The 27,705-nt window shown below is 48.1% G+C and overlaps 2 protein-coding genes across 4 annotated transcripts in view; one reads left to right on the top strand and one right to left on the bottom strand.

Moving 5' to 3' along the window:
• Sctr (secretin receptor) overlaps nt 1-1,934 on the top strand; it is a 70,111-nt gene extending 68,177 nt beyond the window's left edge. For 2 of the 3 annotated variants that reach the window (XM_070021858.1, XM_070021857.1), the window contains exon 13: nt 1,517-1,934. In XM_070021858.1, the coding sequence (XP_069877959.1) occupies nt 1,517-1,660 (144 nt within the window). In that variant the 3' untranslated portion in view covers nt 1,661-1,934. The remainder of the gene's footprint in view (nt 1-1,516) is intronic. The other variant, XR_011371784.1, reaches the window with a different exon arrangement.
• Nucleotides 1,935-3,632: 1,698 nt separating this feature from the next.
• On the bottom strand, nt 3,633-11,217 carry Tmem37 (transmembrane protein 37). The gene is made up of 2 exons (XM_070021845.1): nt 11,139-11,217; nt 3,633-5,168 (listed from the first exon to the last, which is right to left on the bottom strand). The coding sequence occupies exons 1-2, from the start codon at nt 11,157-11,159 to the stop codon at nt 4,596-4,598; spliced, it is 594 nt and encodes a 197-aa protein (XP_069877946.1). The 5' UTR covers nt 11,160-11,217; the 3' UTR covers nt 3,633-4,595.
• Between the last annotated feature and the right edge of the window lie 16,488 nt (nt 11,218-27,705).

Here is a 27,705-nt window from a genome sequence, read left to right as displayed (position 1 = left end):
AGAAAAAGTCCTGGTGAGACTCTGATCTCCAATTAACCACCAGAAAACAGAAGTGACACTGTGGCTCAAGTGGTAGAGCCCAAGCCTTGAGCTGAAGAGCTCAAGGACAGCACCCAGGCCCAGGGTTCAAGTCCCATGACTGACCAAAAAAAAAAAAAAAAAAGAAAAGAAAAAAACAAAAAAATACATAAAGATCCTATAACCTCTACCTCCCTAATAGCCTGTACAGCCTAATAGCATGTACCACCATGCCCAGTTTTTTGGTTTGGTTTTGTTCTTTTGTTCCTGAGTTTGAACTTAGGAACTGAGTGATCTCCCTTAGCTTTTTTCTTTAAGACTGGTGCTTTATCACTTGAGCGACTCCTCTTTCAACTTCTTGGTAGCAAATTGGAGATATCGCATAGACATTCCTGCCCAGGTTGGCCTCAAACCATGATCCTCAGATCCCAGCCTCTGGACTAGCTAGGATTATAGGCCTGAGCCACTGGCACCTGGTTAGAAAGTATTTTTAACCTCATTTGGGGAACTGTTATCCATAGTTAAGTTCAGGAAACATGGGGAAAGAGCTTAGGCCTCAACTTCAGCCCATGTTCCTGACAGCAGTGCTATACACTCCATGTGTGACTGGGTCTCTGCACAACACTTGACCTGTCTTCCCATAAGAAGATTCAGAAGTACTGACAGTAGCTCAGTCTTCTCAGGTCTCCAAATAGGTTGACAACTCCCTGGGGATTATGCACTCTCTTAGAGGACTCTTGATTTTTTTTTTTTTTCCAGTGCTGGGGTTTGAACTCAGGGCCTGGGCCTCTTTGTGCTTAGGGCTAGCATTCTGCCATTTGAGCCACAGTCCCACTTCCAGATTTTTGAGTAGATTATTGGAGATAACAGTCTCACAGAATTTCCTGTCTGGTCTGACTTCAAACTGTGATCTCGGCCTCCTGAGTAGCTGGGATTATAGGCGAGAGCCACTGGCACCGGGCAGAACTCTGATTTTGCAGAGCTTTTGGGTAATATCACCCAACTGTAGGCACACAGAAACCATCACTGTATGGCACATAAATGAAGCCTCTGTAGCAGGTGGACACTCTGATTTACAGCACTCACGTGGAAATTAGTCAAGCATCAAGCCTAGCCTCATAAATGTGGCTGTTCCAGTTAGAGATTGTGAAGGAAATGTCCATAAAACCACTCTCCAGCACCCCACATGAATTCTGAGCTGGCCTGGATGTCTTCTTTGGAATGAGTACCCAGTTGTCCTGGCTACCAAGATGTTGTATGTGGATGTTTGGAGCTTGGCAGCTTGGAAAATAAAGCCAACTCCTTTCTTTGGGATGCATGTGACTAGATGGCAGGTCCAAGTGCCCAAGGTACAGCGGGCCCTTGGTACCAACAGCACACAGGGATAGAAATTGTCAGTCAGAGTGCGCTGTTGCTGAGGGAAAGCAGGGGCCAGCTGAGCAATGGTATCAGGCCTGCCCTTGCCTACTGGCTGATGCTGACACCTGATCTTGGACAGGTGCAGCTGGAAGTTCAGAAGAAGTGGCGACAGTGGCACCTGCAAGAGTTCCCGCTGCGCCCCGTGGCCCTCAGCTCCTCCTTCAGCAATGGCCCCATCCATGGCACCAAGAGTCAAAGCACCTGCAGGGCCAGTGTCATCTGAGACTGCGGCAGGACTGCCTAGGGTCAGAGGTCAAGCCAGGAGCTGGGAGGGCCAGGCATGCTGCAGGACAGGTATCTTCCCAACAGCAGCCACCCTGTGCTCTCCAGTGACTGCATGCATCCCTCCCCTCAAGTGCAGGACTCCTCAGAAGCAAGCAGAAGGAACTTGGGGGCAGCATGGGGAGGACAAGGGCCCAGGACTTCGTGTATAGTGCTCTTCTGGGAAGGGCAGTGTAGGAGCTCCATGGTGGGCAGAAGAATAAATGGTGCCTGGGAAGAGATTTGGTCTGTCTTTGTCAAGTCTTTTTGCTCTGGAACACAAGAGGAGGAAAAATACTTGGGCTCACTTCCTGCAGGAGGGAGGCAACTCTCGGCCCTCAGCTCACGTTTCAGACACCGTGAGAATTCAAGGCCTCAGGCACATGCCATCTGTCAGCCCTGCAATTCACTGGTGTAGTAGCTCTCCCCAGAGCTTTCAAGGCCCAAGGTTTTAAACTGATCTGATGCAGTCATGGGGACCCTAGCCTTTTGTAGAATCCCTGCATGGTGTGAGGCATGTGGGATGTGGGGGCGGCAAGGAGAAGGTGGTATAGCAGGAAGTACTGCATGCTTCCACTGGCTGGGAAGCTGGCTCAGTGGTAGAGCGCTTGCCTTGCATGCATGAGGCCCAGGGTTTGATTCCTCAGCACCACATAAGCAGAAAAAAAGCCACAAGTGGTGCTGTGGCTCAAGTGGTGGAGCGCTACCTTGAGCTGAAGAGCTGAGGGACAGTGCCCAAGCCCAGAGTTCAGGCCCCACAACCAACCAAACAAAAACAAAAACAAAACAGCTTCATCAAGGCCCCAGGACTTGCCAAGCTACTCAGTAAAGAGGTGACAGTTTGTCCAGAGTCCTTACTGTAAAATACACATGCTTCCAGGCTAGAAAGGACAGGGGTCTGTCTCCCCTCCCTACTAAGCTCCTCAGAACTATGAATCTTACCCTTCACCCTGGCTGTGCGTTCCCTGGAGTATCTGTGCTCCCTAGCTCCAATGGAGAATAAAAGAGGGCTAAATACTTACCCTTTTGCTTGGCATCAGTGGCTCATGCCTGTAATTCTAGCTACTCAGGAGTCTGAGATTTTAGAATCATGGTTTGAAATCAGCCCAGAGAGGCAAGTCCATGAGATTTATATCTCAAATTACCTACCAAAAGGCTAGAAATGGAGTTGTAGCTCAAGTGGTAGAGTGACAGCCTTGAGCAAAAAAATTTAAGGGACAGTTCCTAGATCCTGAATTTAAAGCCCCAGTACTGACACACATATGCACATGCGTATGTATGCGCGCGCGCGCACACACACACACACACACACACACACACACACACACACACACACACACACACACACACAACTTACACCCTTTTACAAAAACAAAAGCATTCTGTAGAGAAGCAGAGATACTCAGCTTAGAGAAAAAAGTATCTTGCTTAAGGGAGGGCAGTTCAGGTCCAGATTGAGTGACCTTATCTCTTATCTTTCCTGTCTACTGGCTGCAGACAAGGCTTACCCCTTTGTACTTTACAGACTTCTGCTGGCCCCCTTCCCACCTAAGATATAGCCTATATGGACCAAGCAACCCTCACAACTTCTCAGGAGGGGATATGGCTCAGTGGTAGTGGACGTGCCCAACATACACACGGCTCTGGGTTCAAACCCTACCACCATGTGGGGGAAAAAAACCTTCTCAGGTCATCCCCAGGAACTCTCTGCATCTTGGTGGCTCCATGTTGGCAACCTTAACCTCATGACTCTACACCTGGGAGGAGATAAAGAGGATTTGGGCATAGTGGCACATATCTACAAGCTCAGCTATGTGAGGAGACTGGGAGTTAATGACCAACCTACCTAACATATCAAGATACCATCTCAAGAAAAAAAAATCAGGTAGATATATATGGCCAGTCCAGGAAGGAATGTTCAGTGAAAAAGCACAGAGACTAAAAAAATGTATCTATTTCTGGGCAGAAAAATTACTGGAAATATGACAGTATGATGAATGACTATAGATCTGCAGTGAGGATGGAAATCTCCACCTGCCCAACTCCCTTCACCAACCCTCATCCCCAGGATGGCTGTTAATCATTATCCAAGGTCTGCCAGTTCCCATCACCCCCAGGGGAGTTCAGCAGGTCCAGATACGTGCTCCTAGTAATGTGTTCTAGGATCAAAATTGGTACCCTGAGGCCATCTAACCCTTACAAAAGATAGATATGCACGTGCTCCTGTGTGTACACACCCTGGCCTGGTATTAAAAATGAGCCAGGCCCCAATGGAACGAGGGCTCAAGGAAGGATCTGGATCTGCTGGTAGAAGCTGGGGTTATCTCATAAAGAGCAAGAGAGAACTCAAGCCAAATGATTTGAAAACCTATGAGCAAGATATTTAAAAGAATCTTGCTAAGTCAGGAAAATGTGCCAGCAGGCATTCCTTCAAGTGTGGAAATCTGAGGCACTGATTGGTCCCTGGTCTGGAGGAGGATAATCCATTCTTGGCACCCTCAGGAGCCCATAGCCCACTACAGAGTCAATGAAACAGGTGTGAACTGTACTGGAGTGTGGCTGGCCTGGTTACCTGTAAACAAGTCTGCTTTCAAATCCATTCTACTCCAAGGAAGAAAACTCAAGAAAGGAGTTTTAAAATGTGTTCTTCTTTTAGAAACAACACCCTAATAATTTGACTAAACCTCTGTAGATTGTGGCTACAGGAACACTCCTAGCTCCACAGAAGCCCCTGGACCGTTTCAAGTCGACCACCCAGAGCTTAGTGGCTAAGAAGAAAGCTTCAAAGTCACAGTTTCACTCAATCCCAGATGGAGGTCACAAGTTGGAGAGGTACCATCTTGATTACACTTTCTTGTAGAAGCCAAGGTCCCTGAGTGGGGTGTTGGGGGTGGGGACTAGAATTTCCTTGGCTGGTCCCAGGGCTGGCTGAGGCTGTTGATATGAAGACCACTGATAGCATTGAGGAAGAAGAGGAAGGAGGCCGTGAACTCACACCAGAACATCAGGGTGAAGCCAACAAACGTGACCTGATTCCAGAGGAGAATCACGAAACTCAGGAGCCCCCCAGAGGAGAGGATGAAGGCGACCAGGAGGAGGAAGGAACCGATGGTCCACTTGCGGCGCGAGTAGATATCCTCACACACCTGAGACACCATGAGGAGCTCCAAGCCAAAGATGGCAGCCACCACAGCCATGGCGGCCACACTGCGGGCGAGGCCTAGGCCTATGGCCAGTCCTGGCACATGGGCCTGGCTCAAGTCTCTGAGGCATTGTGGTCCACTTTGGTTGGTAATGGTGCAGAAGTGCCACAGCCCAAAGAGGCGGTTGTCATCCAGCAGCCAGTAGCCATCGCAGATGGAGATGGAAGAAAGGACAACAGCCAAGGCGGTACATGCAATGATGAGGGTCCGGATAAAGGATTCAAAGAAGGACCGGTGGGGCCTCTTGAGGGCCAATGCCCTGTGAGCCTGAAAGACACCATGGGAAGCAGGATCGGTGAGAGCCTGTGTCACACTTCTCTAGGAAAGACCCCCAAACATGCCTTCCAACTCCCCGCTGCCCTATTTTCTGCTTCCATCTCACAGGAAGCCTGGAACTGGTCATCTCTCCACCCCTATGCTGACCCACCTTTCTACCTGTATCCTCCATTATAGCCCCATTTGCAGTGAGTGTCCGGTGCTTACTAGGAACTGATTATTCTCTTACCATTCTTTATGTTCTCCACAATGGATGGAAAGCTCAAATTAGCCAGCAAACCTTGTCTGGCTTTAGTGACCTGAAGCAAACAGTCTACCTTAGCTTCATTGTATACATAACAACAGTGCCTGGAAGGCAGGGCTCTGGGGCTGAACAGAGCCTGGAGACGTACTAGGCCTTGTAAAGGCCCCAGGACACAACCACCAGTTTTATTTCCACCCCAGCCCACTTGTTTATATGCTTTCTATAGTTGCTCTAGGACTGCAAGACATTATCTTGTTTTCCTGAGTACTGAAAATCCAGGTTTGTACCTTGCCCTTCAGCCTTGCTCCGGCTCTACCCCACCCACACCTGCTAAGGCAAAGTGTCTGCACCAGCAGTTTCTAGGCCTGGCAAAGTCACCTTGGTGTTCAGCCTGCAGTGCTGAGCACCCTAACCCTGCTAGTTTTCCAGTGAGGTTCTGTCTCAGACCTGAGATGTCATCCAGGCTCTGCTCTCAATCCAATCCACTAAGCAAAGGAACTAGGACACTGAGGCAGACACATTGCCACTGCCACAAGCACTGCAAGATTTGTCTGCCTCCCTCTCCAGCTTTGCCTCCCTGTTCTCTCCCTACCACCTGGCTCAGGCCCCATATTAGCCCCTGCTGTATAGTTTCATGTCTGGACCTTTCTTCTCTTACAGCTCTGGCCACCTGCCTAACCAAGTTTGGAGGACTCTCTTTTTTTTTTTTTTTGGTTTTGCGGTACTGGGGAATTGAATTCAGGGCATTGCGCTTGCTAAGCAGGAGCTCTACCACTTGAACCATGCTTCAAGTACTTTTGCACTTTAGTTTTTTTTTTAATCTAGGCTGTTGCACTTTTGGACTTCAATCCTCTATCCTCCTATCTCTACCTCTCAAGTAGGGAGGATTATAAGTGTGTAACACCAAGTCCAGCAATCCTTTTCTCCATTATTTAGGTCTGTTTAAAGTTACCATTTTAGTTATTTATGGCCTACTCAACCTAAAGTGGGTCCTCTGCTTGTATTTTCCAACAGAGACCCCTGTTTTGCTTTCTGTACCTGTGGTGTGTATGTGTGAGTGTGCACATATGAGCATGTGTGTACTAGTCTTGAGGCTTGAACTCAGGGCCTGGGTGCTGTCCCTGAGGGTTTTTGTTTTTTTGCTCAAGATTAGCATTCAGCTACCTGAGCCACAGCTCCACTTCTGGTTTTTGTGTGTGAGTGTGTGTGCTTAATTGAAGAGTCTCACAGACTTTCCTGCCTAGGTTGGTTTTGAACCCTGATCCTCAGATCTCAGCCTCTTGAGTAGCTAGGATTATAGGTAGGTGCCCAGCTTCTACATACCATTTTGCCTGCAATTTGGAATGACATGATAGCTGCTTTTCTTGGACCAAGTCCTCTAGGAGAGCAAGGCTCCTATATCTAGATAGTACTTGGCACAGTGTCAGACCTTTGCATTCAGTAGGTACTGAGGAAGAGCCATGAGATAAATGGAAGGTCAGGTTTGCAACCTGTCATTTCCATCTGAAGCTTCCTGTAAATGGAGTCTCCTGCTTAGTTGTAAATTAAAGTACTCCCTTTATAGTGTATATACAAGAAACAGTTATACCCTGGTTTGAGAGGTAAACGCAACAGTTCTAATGCAACAGTGGCTACTAGGGAACTAGGGTAATTGAGATCAAGGACTATGGGAGCTCCCTACACTGAGTGCAAAGGAGGATTACAAAGGTGACTTTCTCCTTTTCTGTGGGTCGAAAGGCAGAGCCTTGCACTAGAGACTAAGCAGGTTCTCCTTAGGCTGCCTGCCTACATTTCCACACATTCAAGTTACTTTCATTTCAATCCCAAGGACCCAAGAACAAGGAAGCTTGTTTAAGTAGCATTCTTTTCCTCCTCCTTCTGCCTGTACCTTGGGTTGAATTCAGGACCTTGTACTCTCCTTAATCTTTTTGTTCAAGGCTGGGGTTCTACCACTTGAACCACAGCTCTACTTCCAGATTTTTGGTGGCTAATTGGAAATAAAGAGTCTCACAATTTTTCCTGCTTGAGCTGACTTCAAACCATGATCCTCTGATCTCAGCCTGCTGAGTAGTGACGGTTATAGGCATGAGCCACCAGCGAGAGCCCTGCTCATTCTCTTCTTAAACCTTTAAGGTTGGTAGAGGAGAAAGCTCCACATAGGGGGTGGTATAATGAGAAAACTGAGTTATACGGAAGACAAGTGACTTGTCCAAGATCCCTTGCTCAAACTGAGTAAAGTTTGTGACAGCTGCTCAGACAGTAGAATCACGGGTGGAATCCAGTCAGCTAGGAAATGCTGACTGAGGCCTTTTCCATATAGCCTTTGTGTTAGAGCTCAGTGTTACTGAAGAAGAAAGGATATGAGCCCAGATCACTGGCCAAAAGGCTAGGCATACCTTGGATCTACATCTCCGCTCAGGTGCTGGCATGACACCAAGAATACCTACCTAGGCAGCAGCACTCAGACAGGAGTGTGGGCTGTGCTGTCAAGTGGTGCCCAGATTCCTAGAAAGCTTCAGCACTGGGGAAGGTGGTGGGAAAAGCTGAGTGGGACACTTCAGTCCCCCTCCTCACTTCTGCTACAACAGACCCACTACCAGCTGGAGGCATGGAGGTCTAGGAGTTTTCATTGCATTGTATGAGGGGGGGAAAAGGAGGATCTATAGGTAAGAAATGAAGCAAAGGAAGCAGAAAATAGTGCATCTTCATCTCCACTACAAACCAAGGAGGCCTTTGTCCTCAGGTGAGTTCCTAACCTATTTGCCAACTTTTCTCATCTATAAATGAAGTTAGCCATGCCAGTGGCTAACTCTTGCAATCCTAGCTACTCAGTAGGACAAGACCTAAGGATCAGATTCCAAACTAGCTGTGGCAGACAAACCTAAGAGACCTGTATCTTCAGTTTACCAGCAAAAAGACTTATAGAAGTATGGTTCAAGTGATAGAGTACAATCCTTGAAAAGGGAATAAAAAAAAAAAAGCTAAAGGAGAAAGGAAGGCCCTGAGTTTATGCCTGAGTACTAGTGCAAAATAAAAATAAATAAATATAAATGAAGTTTGTAACACCAGTTTGAAAGTCGTGTCCGCAAAGCACGTAGCAAGGAAATCCCCAGAGATATGGTCAGAGGTTGGGACAGTCCTGGCCTCAGAAGACAAGTTATAGGATCACAGGACCCAGAAACCTTTTGCCCCTACACATCACAACACTGACAAACAGGTACATCCTGTCCCTTCCTCAGCCCTGCCCATCCAAGGCCCAGACTGGACTTTAATCTCCAGGTCCAAAGACATCACACTGAGATCTGAAAGAAAAGAAAGCTGATCTCATTTCACCTTCCCCTCCCTCCCCACTCCTGCACCAAAACAGGGCTTCTCTGACCACCTATGAAACTCCAGGGGTTAAATGAGACCTTATACATAAAAGATGCATGACAAATGGGCAGCCCTCAGTTCTCAGGAGTGATTAATAATATCAGTAACAATGATACAGACTGTTGTCTTCCTTCCAAACCACTGGACACCTTGTCCCTATTCTGCCAGGGCTTTCTTTGGTCACCTTTCAGTGACCAGGGCCTGAAATCATCTTCAGGGGGACAGAGAGGTAGGGAGGAACAGCTCAGTGGAAAATGATTTTAAGGCAATCACTTAAATCCACTAAGAGCACTGCTTTATAGTTTTCCTTCTCATCTGTGACCTTGAATGACCCCTATTGATGACGAAACAAAGATTCTTTGATGCTCTAAGGCTACTGAATGCAATGGCTTGATCCTTTCTGTCGGTCCCATAAACCAGGATCTCACCTGCTCCCCTTGGCCAACAGCATCCTCAAGGAGAAAACCTTGGGTGCCTGCTCATCCCCATCCCTAACATTGCTCCCCAACACTCCCTTGCCAGGCCTGAGTCAGGACATCCTCTTCACTGCTAAGACTATGTGCTGAAGAGTCAGGCCCCTGCCCTTTTCAATCTGTCTGGACCACCCTGCTGGCATGAGCCAGTCTTGTTTTTGGCTCTTATTATTGTGTGTTTTTGCCAGTTGTAGAGCTTGAACTCAGGACCTGGGCACTGTCCTTGAGCTTCTTTTGTTCAAGGCTAGCACTCTACCACTTCAGCCCCAGTGCCACTTACAGCTTTTTCTGTGTATGTGGTACTGAGGAATCGAACCCAGGGCTTCATGCATACTAGGCATGCACTCTACCACTATGCCACATCCCCAGCCTCTCAGCTCTTATTTTTAACACCCTCCCCTCACCTAGCAGTAGTGAGGGGTACCTATCTCCTAATGTGGTAGGGAATTAAGTTATTGCCAAAGTGCTAGGGAAAGTCCTTCCTGTAGGGGCAATTCAACTCTCCCAGCCCTGTTCACTTCTTCCCCTTCTTGAGCCACAAATTCCTTCTCCTCCCCAGAAAAAAACCTTGAAGCTTTCCCACCCCTTAATTTAAGACTCACCTCCCTTATCTACTCCGGGTTTACAGGTGTCCCTCCCTGAGGCAGAGACCACACCCGGGGCCTAAATTCCAAGTCCCCTATCTCCCTAGCCCTACACCGGAGCTCAGTCTGGGACAAAGAGGGATATTCCTGCCCCACCCTAGCCTCTGGCTCTGGGCTGAAAAGGGTTGTGCAGGGAAAGATTAGGTGGCTTTGGAGATATGAATCTGGGGTCTCAATCTTGATTCTGTCACTTGGCTGACCGTGAGTGGGCAAGTGACTTCAGGCCTCAGTTACCTCATCTATGAAATGGGTAAAGTTGGGCATGATGGCTCATTGGTGTAGTGTCAGATACACCATCCCAGCTACTTAGAGAGAGGCTGAGGCAGGAGGATCCCTTGAGCCTAGGCGTTAGATCAATGTGCGCGAAGTAGGAAGACTGCATCTCAGAACAATAATGATTAAAATAATAGTAGCAATAGTAGTGATTAATAATAATGATAACAGACGGACAGAAGAGTACCTAACATTATCAGTATTATTAAGGGCTCCGAATATCTGAAGGCGTGGTGGAGGGGCCTCTCCTGCCTCGGGCACCGGGCGGGACAGGCGCTTGGCCCGTGGGTGAAGCGGCCAGACGGGTGGGGCGGCGGGGCGGCGGGGCGGCGGGTGGCGGACGCGCGGCTCGCGCGCGCGGCGCTTCCGCCGGGCAGGAAGGTGCAGGTTCCCGCCAACATCACCCCCGTCCCCGCGCGGGGAGAGCCTTTCCTCGGGGGCGTCCGGACCCCCAGCGACTCCGCCCGCTCGGCACCTCCAAAGCTGTTTGTGGGGCGCGGTCTTCCCAGCCCCCGGGCCCGGAAGCCGGCGCTTCCCGGCGGCGCGTCGGTTACATAAGCCCGGCCGCCTTGGCCGGGGCGCCCGCCGGCCGCGGGTCCGCCGTCGCCACTCCGACACCTCGTTTATTTTAAAGGCAGTCCAGACCAACAGGTCGCTGAGAAGCATCCAAGTCCTCCGGGGCCACGCTGGGGGGGTGGTGCTGAGCCTCCGGGGGAGCCGGCTCCAGGAGAGCGGCAGCGGGGCGGGGGAGGCGGGCGCCCCGGGATGCTCCCCCGCGCACCCTCCCGGGAACCCGAGGGTTCCAAGCAGGGGCCGGAGGAGGGGCTGGGCACGGAGGGGCCCCGGCGCCCCGGGTGCAGGCTGGGTCTCGGAGGGTGCGGGGTCCCCGTCTCCCACCCTCCACGGTGGACAGCGCCCCGGCCGGGCACCCCACGCCCCCCCCCCCCCGAGCTACCTGCGCGGCGATGGCCGTCATGCTGCTCCGGTCGCTGCCGCCGCGGAGCCGCGCGCGCCTCCCGCCGTCCGCCCGGGGCTGAGGGGGGCGGGGTGGGGCGGCACGGGGGCGGGGGCTTAGGGCCTGGCCCTGACCCCGGGACGGCTCTGGCGTCACGGAGTCAGCCCCTCCCCCCATCCCGAGGGATGACACCTCCCTGCCCCCTCCCCGGCCTTCCGCCCCCCCCACCCCGCCCAGCCCTAGCTGGAGAACGGAGCTAACTTCTGGGGCGCAGATTCCATCCGGACTGGGGGCCACCCCAGTGGGGTGGGAGGACGGACCGGGTCTGGAAGGCTCCCACCTTCACTGCTCGCGGTGTGTGACCTTGGGCTGCAGGTTTAATAAGTGAGATAAAGTGACAGACCGTGCCTGGCCTCTTGTAAGTGTCCCTGAGCAGTGTTCTAGGCCCTCAGGGGAATGGGACAACCCGCCCAGCCCAAGGTGCTTGTGGGGCTTAGGTGCTTGTGGGGCTTAGGGGCACCGGGCCGGAGCTTGCCTAGCAAGGCTGAAGGGCCTAGCTTCCATCCCCAGCATGGGGGAGGCTGGGGAGGGGGAGGCAGAGTTGCCATTGCCGTTCAGCTCTCCAGGGAAAGGTCTGACATTCAGTCACCTGGCTCCTTTGGGGCAGGCAGCTATTCCGTGACTGCACGACCCTGTCCTCAGTCGTGGGAGAGAGACAGGAAGTGAGAGCGGTGCATTCAACCTCCACTCTCAAGTTCATCAGAATCTATCACTGTCTGAGGGCCCCTTGTGCACTGGGCAGATGGAAGATGGAGGCCCAACACTGGAGGGTCTTGCCGAGCCTTCCCTAATCCAGAATGGAGTTCAGGAGTTCTAGCCAAAAACTCATTGTAGCCAGACTCCGGGAGATTCATGCCTATAATCCTAGCTGATTAGGAGATCAAGATAGATCTGAGGATTGAGGTTCAAAGCCAGCCTGGAAAGGAAAGTCTCTGACTCTTATCTCTAATGAATCACCAAAAAGTGGATGTGGAGCTGTGGCTCAAGTGGTAGAGCTCCAACCTTGAGGGGAGGCCCTGAATTCAAGCCCAGTACCAGCACACATTCTCACACACTCATTGTGTATTAATACCACGTGGATGGTTGTTCTATTTCTGAAACAGTAGGTGAGGATGAGATATTAATACTGTGGGGTTAGAGGCCAGAACTACCAACATAAGGTGTAGGGTAGCTGACCAGATCTAGCCAGCTCAGCCTGCCCCATCCCCTTTTCTCAGTAGTCACACTCACCTGCTCCCTAAATTCTGGTGGCTGGAAATAAGAGGTCCTCCCTCCTCTGCTACCAGCCTCTCAGGAAGGAGGACCTGGCTTTGTTGGGGGTCCCTTCATTCCAGGGGCCTGGGATGCCTTGTGGGAGAACCTAGTTTGCAGCATCTCATCTAATGGAAGGAAGCCCAGTGCCTATAATGAACATCAGAAAGAACTGTCAGATAATCAGCCTGCACCTTATGCTTTCTAAAAAGGAAAAAAAAAAAATCTTTAGTTGCCATTCAAAAAAGCAGTATATGAATACAATGAATCTTAATCATTGCCACCCCTTTCATCAATCTTCCCCCTCCCAACTTCTCCCCTTTCCTCAATGTCCTGGTGCCTTCTAAGATTTCATGTGTGGTAGGTAGGACATGTTTGGGGATAGATTGCTTTGTTCGTATGAACAGAAAAATTTGGAATCAGTAGAACTTAAAGTAAATATGCATTGTCATCAAGAAGGCTGAAGAAGTAGAAAGGCCTTCAGGAAAATAAGGAGGAAGTGAGTGGCCATGGCCATCAGGAAGTGCTAGACACAGGGCTGGATTCTGGGTGAAGTGTGTGCTAAGATCCTCAGACTGTGGGCTTGGGAACCCACAATACTCTCCTCAGCGGAAGCCATCTGCTCACAAATGAATATCCCTGGAAGAAAGTATTTCAGGTGTCTGTGGCTGGGTTGGAGGTGGGGTGGGATGTTAGGGTGGGCCCCCACCTGTGCAAACAAAAACAGCATGAGTGATGGGGCTGAGTCCATGGCTGAACTGGACTATTTTTGATTTCTTCTGCTTTTTCTCCAGTGTGTCCCTCTTCCATTCCTACTTACGTTCCTAGCTAGACTTGGGGGAAAGAGAACTGACAGAAAGGGAAGAAGTGGTCCCCATGTCTCACCTCTGACCATTCCTGTCTGATGATATAGGTCAATCTACTCTAAGAGTTCCAAGGTGGCCAGAACACACTGCCCTGGTTTCAGTAGTCAGCCCACAGCGTTCTCTCACCTCTCAGTCTTTGAACTTTCTCCTCTGCCAGAAAAGTTTTACCTCATGATACAGCTATCCTGGGAGTACAGTTCAGTGGTATAATGCTTGACTAGTGGATGTGCAGCTCTGGGTTTCAATCCTTAACAACAGACAGCCACATCTAAGATTCACCATTATGTCCATTAGTCCTTGGAATTCTGGATTCAAATGTCACTTGATCAGAGAAGCATACCAAGACCATCACATCTACAATGTTCCCCTGAATTCTTTACCCTCCCCCCTTTCCATCTAGCTCCCTCCTCTTCTTCTAACGCTGGAAGTTCTGTCCATCTAAAAAGTACTACAGTTTAATGGTCTTAATTCTTTAATGATCTTAATTCTTTATTTTACTTTCTGGAATTGGATAACACTTCATTCCATAAATCAGAACTGAATTCTATACCACAGAACTTGAGTTCCAATTGAGCTGAGCAGAAGAGATTGGTGTTACAGACAGAAAAAGGGTTTGAAGAGAGCAGAAACAAATAAACAAAAAGAAGGCTGGTCATTTCTGTTTCTTTTCCTTGTGAGGTGCTATGGAGAAGAATGATAGAAAAATAACTGATTGGTTAATGCCGGGTTACTTCAAGTTAAGGTCTATCTGAAAGGATTAAGGCTAGGGAACTTCATTGTTACACAATCTGAAATTGCCACTTTGGGAAATTTGGTTATTTCTTTTAATATTTTTTTCTAAGAAAAGCAGCTTCATTTTAGCCAGGTGACATGGAACTTTAGCATAGGTGACTCCATTTTGACTTTAGCCTGGTCTGTTCTCTGGTGTCTAGTTCAAGAGCTTAGCCAAAACAAGGGCCCCCACGTGATCCCCTCTCCTCCTATCCCCTCCCCTCTTTTCTTCTCCCTTCTCTGCTCCTCCCCTCTCTTCCCCTCTTAACCCTCCCCTTCCCTTTTTATTGCTCTTTATTTCCTTCATTCTTTTTACTAGAGTTTTAAACTTGAGGCCCAAATGCCAGGAGTTCCATATGTCAGGACCAGCCATTCCACCTGTATGCCAAAAAAAGAGACATGGTGAAGGGTAAAGAGAGGAGATTTATTACATGGCATGGATATATCATGGGAACACAGCACTTCAGTACATCTTCAGCCATCTTCAGGGGTATAGGCATGCACTTTAGGGGTATGTGTTCGTGTGTGTGTGTGTGTGTGTGTGTGTGTGTGTGTGTGTGTGTGTGCGAGCGCGCGCGAGTGTGCCTGTGTGTCTGTGCTAGTCCTGGGGCTTGAATTTAGGGTCTAAGCCCTGTCCCTTTTGCTCAAGGCTAGTGCCCTACCGCTTGAGCCCACAGCTCAAGCTGGGAGTAGTCTATTTGGAGATTCATGTCTCACACACTTTTCTACCTGGGCTAGCTTTGAATCATGATCCTCAGATCTCAGCTTCCTGAGTAGCTAGGATTACAGGCATAAGCCACTGGTGCCTGGCTGGGCTGGGGGCAGAAGGAGAGAAATAGGCCTGTATATAATGACTTGGTTGATCGATCATTATTTTAGTTCTTGTTTTGAGCAGGGTCCTGTTCCTTTAGAGGTATTTTTGGTGCCTTATCATAAAGATGTTATAGATCAACTCTGTCTTTCTCAGAACCATTGGTGATTGAAAATTGACTACAGAGAGAAAAGCTTAGCACCGAGACAGACAATGGAGGCAGTGATGTCAAGTTTTTTTTTCCCCATTAGTAGTTAATTCTTGGGCCCACTTAAGGAATTGCAGGTATGTGCCACCATGCTAGTTTTTTTTTTTTTCAAAGAGGATCTCAATATGTAACCCAGGCTATATTTTGAACTTGCAGACTCAAGTGATCCTCCTGCCTCAGTCTCCTTGTTAACAGAGACTACAGGAATCTGTCAATAAGCCCAGATCCATAATTTTTTAACAATGCTAAGACACCAAGGACTTTGCCACGTTCACTGTTTACATCAGAGCCAGGCACACAGCAGGTGCTCAATAAATATTCATTGAATACATGGATTGATCATTTACTTACTATGTACTCACTATTGTCTAGGCCAGAGAAGGACAAAGATGAAAAACAGAGTCCTTGTGGGGTAACAACTTGAGTCTGAGGATGAAATCTTTCATTTCTGTTTCACTCATGGCCTCCTCAGTTCAGGTTCTATACCTTCTGCTTCTCCCCCATATGTCTTTTCTCTACGCTCTCCAGCTGCCTTGCCTCTGCCTGTGGTAGGCCCTTCGCTCTGGCCGGTGCCTGCAAGACCACCTCTATTCTCACTCTTCTGGTGTTTCAGGTGTCTTCCATTGGGCTCTAGCCGCACTGGCCTGCTCAGGCTGGGTTGGGAACTACCTCTGCTGTGGAAGCTTCTGCAATGAGCCCTTGTGTGACAGGCCTTCGCTGGCATCTGCAGTGCTTCTTCAGGGTCTCATTGATGTCTCTACCCTCTCTAATCCTCCACACACATGCCCTCTCAGTGTTCGGAGTATCAAACCCAGGCCTTGAGCAAACTAGGCAAACACTCTACCGTTGAGCTATACCCCTCTTCTTACTTGACATTTCAAAATTATTTTTTTCTTGGATTTTTCCTTCCTTCCTTCCTTCCTTCCTTCCTTCCTTCCTTCCTTCCTTCCTTCCTTCCTTCCTTCCTTCCTTCCTTCCTTCACTTTCTTCTTACTTCCCTCCTTCCCTTTTTGCTTCTCTTTCTCCCTTCTTCCTTCCCTTCCTTCCTTCCACAAGTGGGTCTCACTAAAAATCCCAGTCAAGCTGGTACCGGTGGCTCATGCCAGTAACTGTAGCTACTCAGGAGGCTAAGATCTGAGGATCACAATTCAAAGCCAGCCTGGGCAGGAAGTCTGTGAAACTCTTATCTCCAATGAACCACCAGAAAACCAGAAGTGTTGCTGTGGCTCAAGTGGTAGAGCTCTAGCCTTGAGCTGAAGAGCTGAGGGACAGCACCCAGGCCCAGAGTTCAAGCCCCATGCCAGAGGGAAAAAAAAAATCCCAGTCTAGCTTCCAGTTTTCCACCCTCCTGCCTCAGTTTCCTTCGTGCTGGGCTACAGGTATGTGCCATCACACCTGGCTTTCTTTTTCCCTCACTAAGTACACTAAGGTTTATAAGAGCTGGACTTTGTCCCTTTTTCACTGCCCTCTGGCTAGCCCCTGCAGTGGTGTCTGGTCAGTAAGGTTTGTTCATTGATGGCCAAGTGTTGAATGCACATTTCCCTCTGTGAGCCTCTTTTCTATCCACTAGAGAGAAACTGCCCTGTTGGTGTTGAGGAATGCTATAAGAATATGTATATCAGGTGTCAATAGATGGTTCTATCTATCTGGTCCCAACGATTTATGGTCCTGACTGTCCACTTTCTTGGGAGGCTCAGAGTATGGTGGTCTCTTCCCCCAGTGAGCCAGGGAATGGCCCCATTCATACAGAACCTTAGTCTGGGAAGGAACACCTTGGCCTGGCTACTGGTTTCTCCTTTAGGAGTGAGGTGTGTGTGTGTGTGTGTGTGTGTGTGTGTGTGTATGTGTGTGTGTGTGTGTGTATGTGTGTGTGTGTGTGTGTGTGTGTGTGTGTGTGTGTGTGTAGAGGGGATGAAATGTAGTTTTTGGAAGCAGCTATGTCCATACTAAAGCTCCTGCAGACCATTTGACCTTAGCTGATTCTGAGTGTGGAGAGGTGTAATGTAAATCAAGAGACAAAGTTAGTCAAGTATAGTGGTATATGCCTGTAATCAGTTCAAAGCCAAGGTGGGCTATATAATAAGATCCTGTCCCTCCAAAACAAAAATAAGATCTTTCCCTAGAGATGACCTGTTCTCAGGCTATTAACATACATTCTTTTCTGAATAAACTTTACTATCACTTTCACTAAATAAAAATAAAATAATAAAGGGCAGAAGTAAAAAATCAAGGAACAAGTTTTTTTTTTTTTTTTTTATTTAAGCCAAAGTTATCTTTATCTGTAATCCTTTCAATAGTCATTTACTATCAACCTCCGAGTCCAACCTGATTCAGGACCTGGCTCAGGACTACCAAGTAAAATCCCTCCCAGTGCATAACTAAGGTTGGTGGACTCCTAGCCTCCACCCAACCCTCCAGACAGCCAAAACAAAACAGCTAAAGCCTCTAGAAGGGTTCCGAGCAATCTAATAGGTAAATGAACTGATTTATTATTTTTTTTAGTTCAGTGACTATCAAAGTTCATGTGCATGTAACTACTTCCACAGAGAAATTCGACAAGGTTTCTTGAGTCTGAGTTCTTGAGCCTTGGTCAATCAGGTGACTCAAGATAAAGTCTTTTGGAAGGGGGGGGCAGCATGGGGGGGGAGGGGGGTATCGTAGTTGTGGAGATGGGAGGGGCAGGGATGATGGGGAAAAACAAAGGAGGAGGCAACAATGCTTGATAAGAAATGTACTCATTACCTTGCTCATGTAATTGTAACACCTCTGTACAGTATTTTCACAATAAAAACATATATATATATATATATATATATATATATAAGATAAAGTCTTTTCATTTCTTATGAGTATGTGTGTGTGCTCACACGCACGCACGCACACATGCACACTCAGGTTCTGGGGCTTGAACTTAGGACCCCATGGGCTCATGTGGCTTTTTCACCCAAGGCAGGTACTCTGCCACTTAATCCATATCTCTACTTGCACCATTTTGCTGGCTAATTGGATATAGGAGTTTCACAGTCTTTTCTGCCCTGGCTAACTTCAAACTGTACTATTCAGATCTCAGCCTCCTGAATAGCTAGGGTTATAGGTACAAGCTACCAGTGCCTGGATTTTTAAAAAAATTTCTTTTCAAAACTGTATTATTTTATGTAGAGAGGGTAGGAGGGGACAGGGGCTTCTGGTTGCGGGGTACAGTAGGACAGACACTAGAGACACAGGGGAATAATCCTGGCTGCCACCTGTGCCTTGCACTTCTGAGCTGTGCAGCATTCTCCTATTGTGTGAACTTGGAGAACAGCCCCCCACCCACATATTCCCCCCCCACACACACACACACCATGCCCTGGCCTTCCCTCATCTCCCTGGAGTCTTCTTCTTCTCTCTGCCCTCTCCCACTGGCAGGTTCCTTTTCTTCCCTGGCTCAGGCTTCTTGGTGCCCTTTGCCTCTTCTACCCTTAGCCCAGCCCTACATTCTGACCTCCTCAACTTCCCAACTGCCCAGCCAGCTGGTGATTGCAACACAGACCCTGTTTACTACATTCTGCTGGGATTAGAATCTGTGGGGACTCCCAGACTCTGCCCTGTGGCTTTTCAGTGCTTCTTCCCCAGCTGGAGTTGGGGCCACATGTGTGTCAGCCAGGGAGCCCCCATCTCAGACACCTGCTTCTGATGATGGGGGTTGGGGTAGGGGCTATTTGCACTTGAATTAAGGAATGAACCAATCAGGGACTAAATAGCTTTCCCAACTATTTCTATATAATAAAATTTCCTCTACATTTTAGGTGGTATGAAGGAAACTGTATTTAGAAGTGATGAAAATAATGTAGATGGATGGGATCACTAAGGGGGAGTTGTGTGTGTGTGTGTGTGTGTGTGTGTGTGTGTGTGTGTGTGTGTGTGTGTGCGTGCGTGTGTGTGTCTGTCTGTGTGTGTTTTCCTGTAGGGTCCTCAGTTTTTTTAAGTCCAATACTTCATTTTCTTTTTTTTCTTCCAGTGCCAGTACTGAGGCTTGAGCTCAGCATCTCAGGCTCTCTTGGTTTTTTCACTCAAGGCTGGTGCTACACCACACATCCAGCTTTTTGCTGGTTAATTGGGGATGAGAGTATCATGGACTTTCCTGCCCTGGCTGGCTTTGAACCATTATCCTCAGATTTCAGCCTCCTGAGTAGCACTGATTACAGGAATGAGCCACCAGCAACTAGTTTCAAATCCTCCTTTCAAATCCTTGAGATTTTTAGCCCCTCAGGGCCCCAAATCCTCCCATCCTGATGGGGGAATTCTAGTACTTTTTTTATTTGCATACTTGGACACTTGACTTATCAGCACCCTCAGAGACACCGGATCTCTTGGCCCAGGGTCACTCATTATGTAATGCTGACTGCCAGCTCATCATGCCCAGGAATGTGTCTTGTTCTTCCTTCTCAAGAAACCCTGCAGAGATCAAAGTGCCCAGGAAGCAAAACAAAGCTTGGCGCTGGTTGGTAGGCAAGTGTGATGGCCAGGAATTTGAATGGTGGAGACAGGGCTCTAGAGGAGCCTGGGAAATAGCCCATCTGACTTATTAGATTTGTATGTACTAGGGTTGAGTCCAAGTGTTAGAAATACATAGTGATTCTCCAGTGTCAGAAATGAATAGACACACAAGAAATACAAGAGATTTCATCGAGGCAATTTACTTTTGTGCAAAAGAGTGCAATACTCTACCCAGAGCTAGGCAGGCACATTGGACAGAGCAGTTTGCTAGGTTTTGATCCCAGTCCAAACTGTCCCTCCTCCTTGTCAAGGAATTAGGCTCACAGTCTAAGTATAATTGGTTACCAAGATTCGAAAGGGGGCTATTCTTTAACTTTTTTTCAAACGTTTGCAATTTTTTTTTTTTCATCACAACTGGCTGGAGTGGGGCTGGGGGCAGGGTAAGTGGCAGATACAGTTAGAGGAGGTTGATGAGGTCCATGGAAATTTCCCACTCAAAGAGGGGGTCTTATTCCTTTTGATTCCATTCATAAAGATTTCTCTTTCTAAAACGCAGCACATTTGGTAGTTGCAGTCTTATTCTAACTCCTGTGATGCCATGCTAGCCGGTCACAAGCAGCACACCTGGTCATTCCAACTTATTCTCTTAACTCCTAAGACACAAGATTCACATTCCTCACATGGCTGCTGTCACAGATAATACTTAAAACTGAAGTCAAAAAGCAAATAATTCCAGGAAATATGTGTTAAGTTTTTAAAAAGAGGTAGCCAAGTTATGAACAGCACCACCCACGTGGTATTCAGGTAAGGGGTAGGTTTATTCAGTAGACCTGCTGGGACCAGGCCAGGTTGATACTTCACGCAGCTGACAAAAGAGAGCATCTGGCCCTGGGTTAGGCCTTATATAGGGTAGAGGCGGGGAAAGGTGTGTCCAGGTAAAGAGAAGTGGGACCAGGTGGGAGAAAGGTGTGGCCACATCAGATTCAGATGTGACCTCAGTGGATGCCGATGTGACCTCTTCCAGGTGTCCCAGTTGCCTAGGTAACGCAGGTATTGGGCAGGGTCTGTTCGCCATCCAGGAATGAACCTTACATTCCAGCCTTTTGATAATTATGAAAAAGGGCGAAGATTCTCTCTGTCTACTTCCTGCTGGCAAGGGGTGTCGACAGTAGGGGTAAAAGGCTGAGATGTGGTCCACTCTGGGAGAAGGCAGCAGGCAGCAGCTGTCACTTGAGTGTTGAGTCCTTAGATGAAGTCTGGACAAGGCAAGTCTCTTGGACGAAGTCTGGAGAAGTCTCATGAGGCATTGACGGAAACCTGAACAAATGGAAACTCTGACAATTTTCAAATCTAGAATGGCTAGCCTTTGAGAGGGAATCTGGGGGGTGGAGGATTTCTGGGACCCAGCCTGCATCACACTCTTCAGGGAACAAGCCAAAATGTTGTACAAAAGAGAAAGAGAGAGATAGGGAAAGTTCAACATGATTGGCAGAGAGAGAGAGAGAGAGAGAGAGAGAGAGAGAGAGAGAGAGAGAGAGAGAGAGAGAGAGAGAGAGAGAGAGAGAGAGAGCAAAGAGCCTGAAAGTAAACAGACTTCTGTCCATTTACATTGCAGTGGCAAAAACTGTTTAAAACTGAGAATGGCATAAAAATTGACTTGCAGCACCCCATTAAGTGTGTAGGAGAGTCAGTCTGGTGAGTGAAGGAGAGCTGACCAGGCAGAAGCGGCGTCCTGACTTCCCCCAGAGCTCTCTAGAGAGAAATGGCCAAGCCCCCCAAACCAAGCGTCCTCAGCTTCGGAGATGACCTGCCTTTCAGCTAAAGGCCGCAGGAGCTCTCTGGCATGGCTCCACGTCTGGACAGAGACTGAGCAACAGAGAGCCATAGAGAGTAGTTTCACTCACCAGAGTAGAGAAGTGGTGTGGACGTGGATGTGAAGGCCAGCAATGGTATCGATGAGCTGTATCTGCAGCAGACAGACGGGTTCACAAAAGGCCATCAGAACTGTGTGTATTCCTCAGAGTAAAAAGGGAAAAACAAACAAAAAAGAAAAAAAGAGGAAAAAAAACTGGAGAGGAATCCCACCTATCCTGACTTTAAGCCCTTCCCGGGTCCCGGCACCATTTATGTTAGGTTTTTAAAAAGAGGTAGTCAAGTAAGAACAGCACCATGCACATGGTATTCAGGTAAGGGGTAGGTTTATTCAGTAGACCTGCTGGGACCAGGCCAGGTTGGCACTCCACACGGCTGGCAAAAGAGAACATCTAGCCAGCCCTCAGTTAGGGCTTATATAGGGTAGGAGCTGGAGGGTGTGGGGGGGGGGGGGGAGAAGGTGTGTCCAGGTAAAGGGAAGTGGGACCAGGTAAGAGGTGGGACCAGGTAGGAGAACGGTGTGGCCACATCAGATGCAGATGTGACCTCAGCGGATGCAGATGTGACCTCTTCCAGGTGTCCCAGTTGCCTAGGTAATGCAGGTACTGGGTGGGGTCTGTTCGCCATCCAGGAATGAACCTTACAATATGAATACAAAAAACCAGCCTATAAGACAGAAGCACTTTGGTTTGACAGAAAAGACTGCTTTTCCCCCACACAAGGATGTGGGCAGGAGGAGCTGTTAAGGAGCAAGGGAGATTGGGATTTCCAGGGACTTCACTGCCAAGGGGAAAGATGGTCTCCAAGATGTTGGGGGCAGCCATTGGGCCTTGAGCCTGGACTCCATGAATCTTCATGTTGGCTACCTACCTCCTCCCTTGTAGGCCTGCTTGTTTGGTTCTCTATGGTACTAGAGATCAAACCCAGGGCTTCATGCTTGGTAGGCATGTGCTTTACCACTGAGCTACATCCCCTGTTTATTTTGGTTTTATTTTTCATGTTTATATATTTAATTGTTTTTAATTTTATAAATTATTTTTTGTTTATATGACAATGAGGAATCGAACCCCAGACCTCATGCATGCTAGGCAATCACTCTACCACTGTCACATTCCCAGCCTTAGTTGTTTTAAGATAGGGTCTCTTGGTGTTGCTTTGGCTGATCTCAAACTCCTGAGCTCAAGAAATCTTCCCACCTCAGCCTCCCCAGTAGCTGTAACCACACAGCATGCCAGGGCACCTAGCTAATTTTATTTATTGAATATAGTGCTAGAGATTGAATCCAGAGCCTGCTAAGCCTGTGCTCTACCACTGAGCACTAATCCTAGCTTTAGAATTTGTTCTATTTTATAGGGTAAGGATTTTTCTTTCTCCTAAATTTCTAACTAGTTAGTATAGTTATTTTTTTTTAACGATTTGCTTTAAAACCACTTATTCATTCCTATTTATTTATTTAATGGAGATGAATCCCAAGGCTTGAGCATGCTAGATAAGAGACAAGTGCTCTACCACTAAGCACATCCCCAGTCTTAAATTTTGTTTATTTTTGTGCTGGTACTAGGACATGAACTCAGGTCTTCAAACTCTTGCTTGGCTTTTTTGCTCAAGGCTAACATTCTACCACATTAGCCATACCTTCACTTCTGGTTTTTGCTGATTAAGCAGAGATAAGAGTCTCTTGAGTTTCTCTGGTCTGGCTGGCTTCAAACCATCATCCTCAGATCTTAGCCTCCTGAGTAGCTAGCTAGGATTACAGATGACCAGTGCCCAGCAATTTCTTAAAAAGTTAATGTTGGGGCTGAGAATGTGGCTTGCCTAGCATGCATGAAGCCCTGGGTTAGATTCCTCAGTACCACATACATAGAAAAAGCTGAAAGTGGCGAGCGCTGATGGCTCACGCCTGTAATTCTAGCTACGCAGGAGGCTGAGATCTGAGGATCGTGGTTCAAAGCTAGCCTGGGCAGAAAAGACTGTGAGAATCCTATCTCCAATAAACCACCAGAATACCAGAAGTGGTGCTGTAGCTCAAGTGGTAGAGTGCTCGCCTTGAGCTGAAGAGCTGAGGGACAGCGCCCAGGCCCAGAGTTCAAGTCCCATAACCGACAAAAAAAAAAAAAAGCTGATAGTGGCACTGTGGCTCAAGTGGTAGAGTGCTAACCTTGAGCAAAGAAGGTCAGGGGCAGTGCCCAGGCTCTGAGTTTGAGCTCCAGGACTGGAAAAAACAAAAGTGATATTATTTATTTATGGTCTGGAGTTCCAGGTCTCAAGTGGTCCTCCTGCCTCAGCTTCTCAGGAGCTGAGAAGCTGGAACTATGGGCATGTGTCATCCCTCTGAGCCACAAAAGTGAATTTAACTAGTACCGGAGGCATGGTTCAAGTGGTAGTGCCTCAGCCATGAACAAGCAAGCTGAGCCAAAGTGCTCTGAGTTCAAGCCTCAGTACTGGTGAGGAAAAAAAGTATCTAACTAAAAGTAAGAAAAAATATCAACTCAAATGGAAGGTTTAATAATAAATGGTTAATTTTTAGCTTCTTTTTTAAAAATGAGGGGATCTCCACCTCTGGGTTTCCCCTCTCCTTGGAGAGTCTGCTTTGCTATTCTTCTGTCCCTCTTGAATAAACTTGCTCTGTTTCAAATAAATAAGTAAATGAATGAATGAATAAGTTTGTAAGGTCCGCTCCTCGATGGTGAGCAGACTCCACCCTCCTCACAGCAAAGTCTCCGCCCAGTACCTGTGTTACCTAGGCAACTGGCACACCTGGAAGAGGTCACATCTGCATCTGCTGAGGTCACATCTGAATTTGATGTGGCCACACCTTTCCCCGCCCATACCCTAGATAAGGCCTAGCCCAAGCCCAGATGCTCTCTCTCTCTCTCTCTCTCTCTCTCTCTCTCTCTCTCTCTCTCTCTCTCTCTCTCTCTCTCTCTCTCTCTCTCTCTCTCTCTCTCTCTCTCTCTCTCTCTCTCTCTCTCTCTCTCTCTCTCTCTCTCTCTGCTCTTTTCTAGCTCTCTCTGCTCTTTTCTAGCTCTTTTCTCTCTCCTCTCTCTTTCCCAGCCACGTGGAGTGCCAACCTTGCCTGGTCCCAGCAGGTCTACTGAATAAACCTACCCCTTACCTGAATACCACGTGGTTGGTGCTGTTCTTACTCAGCTACCTCTTTTTAAAAACCTAACAAAGTTGAGACCAGTTGGAGCCCTGAAGACCACCCTTTAGCCCTGAAGTGACAGCCACAGCTCTACTGGGCTGGCTGCCTTTGGAGAACTATGTCCTGTGGTCCCATGCTTCTTACCCCTCATTTTGTCTACTCACTTCTCTGGTTGCTGGCCTGGTGCTTACAAGAGTATAGACTGTTTCAACAGTCCTGAAATTTGAATCCAGCTTCTGGTCCAGGCTAGGCAAGTGTCTTACCACTAAGCTATACTCTTTAGCTCCTCTTTTTGTGTGTTTAACTTTGAGACAGGACCTTGCTTACTTTCAAACTCTGACTTGAAATTTGTGTTTTCTTCTACCTCAGCTTCCCAAGTAGCCAGGAGTACAGGGATATGTCATCATAGCTGGTTGAGGAGCATAGTATGCAAACCAAGCTTTACTCGTGTGTGTGTGTGTGTGTGTGTGTGTGTGTGTGTGTGTGTGTGTGTGTGTGTGTGTGTGTGAGAGAGAGAGAGAGAGAGAGAGAGAGAGAGAGAGAGAGAGAGAGAGAGAGAGAGAGAGAGAATGACTCAGCCACACATTCAATGTCTGCCTCTGCCCATCCTGCTCCTAGCCACCGTTTCGGTTCCTCAGAACTCCAGCCTGCTGGCAATGGACCCTAGCCTTTCCTGTCCAGACTCCACTCCTGCCTCTTCTGAAGCAGCCCTCAGCTCCAATGGTAAAAGCTTTCTCTACTTCTGGGTTCTGATTCTTGAGAGAATCTCAGAAATCAGGAATATAAAGGTATCCAGGCAGCCTGAGGGCTGGATTCTGTGGGCTAGGGGCCCAACTTTGTCTGGAAAAGGGCTGGAGTGGAAAGGCAGCATCATGAGGGCAGCAGGGATTATGGCTGTCTTGTAGCAGCAGCAGGCCACTTTGACAGAGTGATCTATACCATCTAGAGAATGACTTGGTCTCATTAAAGAATTGATGAGATCTGAGGATCTTGGTTCAAAGCCAGCCTGGGAAGGGAACTTTGTGACACTCCAATTAACCAAGAAGGAAGGAAGGAAGGAAGGAAGGAAGGAAGGAAGGAAGGTGTGTGTGTGACAGAGAGAGAAAGAGAGAGAGAGAGAGAGAGAGAGAGAGAGAGAGAGAGAGAGAGAGAGAGAGAGAGAGAGAGAGAGAGAAGAGATGTAAGGTCCACTCCTGGATGTCTAGCAGACTCCACCCTCCTCGCAGCAAAGTCTCTACCCAGTACCTGCGTTACCTAGGCAACTGGGACACCTGGAAGAGGTCACATCTGCATCCGCTGAGGTCACATCTGAATTTGATGTGGCCACACCTTTCCCCGCCCATACCCTACATAAGGCCTAGCCCAGGCCCAGACGCTCTCTTGCTGCTCTTTTCTTGCTCTTCTTTTCTAGCTCTCTCTGCTCTCTCTCTGCTCCAGCTCTTTCCTCTCTCTTTCCCAGCCACGTGGAGTGCCAACCTTGCCTGGTCCCAGCAGGTCTACTGAATAAACCTACCCCTTACCTGAATACCACGTGAGTGCTGCTGTTCTTACCTCTCTCTCTGCTCTTTTCTAGCTCTTTCCTCTCTTCCCAGCTCTCTCTCATTCCCAGGCCTTTCCCAGCCACATGGAGTGCCAACCTTGCCTGGTCCCAGCAGGTCTACTGAATAAACCTACCCCTTACCTGAATACCACGTGAGTGCTGCTGTTCTTACCTCTCTCTCTGCTCTTTTCTAGCTCTTTCCTCTCTTCCCAGCTCTCTCTCATTCCCAGGCCTTTCCCAGCCACATGGAGTGCCAACCTTGCCTGGTCCCAGCAGGTCTACTGAATAAACCTACCCCTTACCTGAATACCATGTGCGTGCTGGTGCTGTTCTTACTTGGCTACCTCTTTTTAAAAACCTAACAAGAGAGAGTACAAGTGAGCTGGAAATGGAGTTGTGGTAAAAAGAAACTCAAGGATGGTATGCCCAGGCTGAGTTCAAGCCCCAGGATTAAAAGAAAAAAAAAGGCTAAAAGGCAAGAATGTGGTTAAGGTAAACAGAGTAAGTTTATGTGGATGTGAAAGGAAAGCCAGGACTCTCCATTTTTGGGGGGGGAGGGGGTGTCCAAAAAGGAGTCTAGGAGGATAGCTTTATAGGACAAGCTCCTCCCATATCTCCTCCTTTAGGCTTTCTGCTTCCTGCTTGTGAGCTTGATGAACCCAGGGCATTATGGGAAGAAGGGTTTGAGTGGAAACAGCTTTAAGGGAAGAAGCAGCCATGGAGCAGGAGCCCTAGGCACTATGGAAACAAGAAGCACCTTGCTAGGACACTTGTAATCTGCCACACGTTAGAGGCGCCTTTTTTTTTTGTCATGGGGCTTGAACTCTGGGCCTGGGCACTGTCCCTCAGCTCTTCAGCTCAAGGCAAGTGCTCTACCACTTGAGCCACAGCGCCACTTCCAGTTTTCTGGTGGCTAATTGGAGATAAGAGTCTCACGGACTTTCCTGCCTGGGCTGGTTTTGAACCCCATCCTCATATCTCAGCCTCCTGAGTAGCTAGGATTACAGGCATGAGCCACTGGTGCCTGACACTCTTTTTTTTTTTTTTTTAATCCCTGTTTACTTAACAGCTCCTTTTTAAGTACTTCCTTGGGGGCACTGTGTCCTGAGTACCTTCTCCTTCCCATTGGCACCACGTGGGAACACTGGCCAGCCTCCCTGCTTGGCTTTCCTCACTGCAAATTTGTAATCTTCCCCCCACCTCCTTTTTTTGTAGCTGCTATTGTAAGAGATAACATAAAAGATGTTTTTGCTAGGCCTGAGAATTAACCACTGCTTCCCCCATCGGTCTGATCTGTGCCCTCTGATCTGAGCTATTCTATGCTGCAGTCCTTTTGTAAACTTGTTTCTAGGAGGAGACAATTCAGTGATAACCACTTTGTGTGGAAGGCAAACTTCCCCTCAAATAAGCAATGTCTTCTTATAAGCGTCTTAAAGAAAACAGCCCAAGCCTTAGAATACCACTTGTTGCTATCCTATTCCAGTAATAAAGTAATAACTTCTCCAGAACTCCTCTAAGGACAAAAACTGAGCTAATGGCCATCCAGGTCATCTCTGTGACCTAG

This window comes from Dipodomys merriami, unplaced genomic scaffold (assembly GCF_024711535.1).
Source record: "Dipodomys merriami isolate MVZ:Mamm:240054 unplaced genomic scaffold, mDipMer1.0.p SCAF_146, whole genome shotgun sequence".
Lineage (NCBI taxonomy): Eukaryota > Metazoa > Chordata > Mammalia > Rodentia > Heteromyidae > Dipodomys > Dipodomys merriami.
Note: the sequence above shows the minus strand (reverse complement) of the source record. Positions and strands in the feature narration are given on the sequence as shown.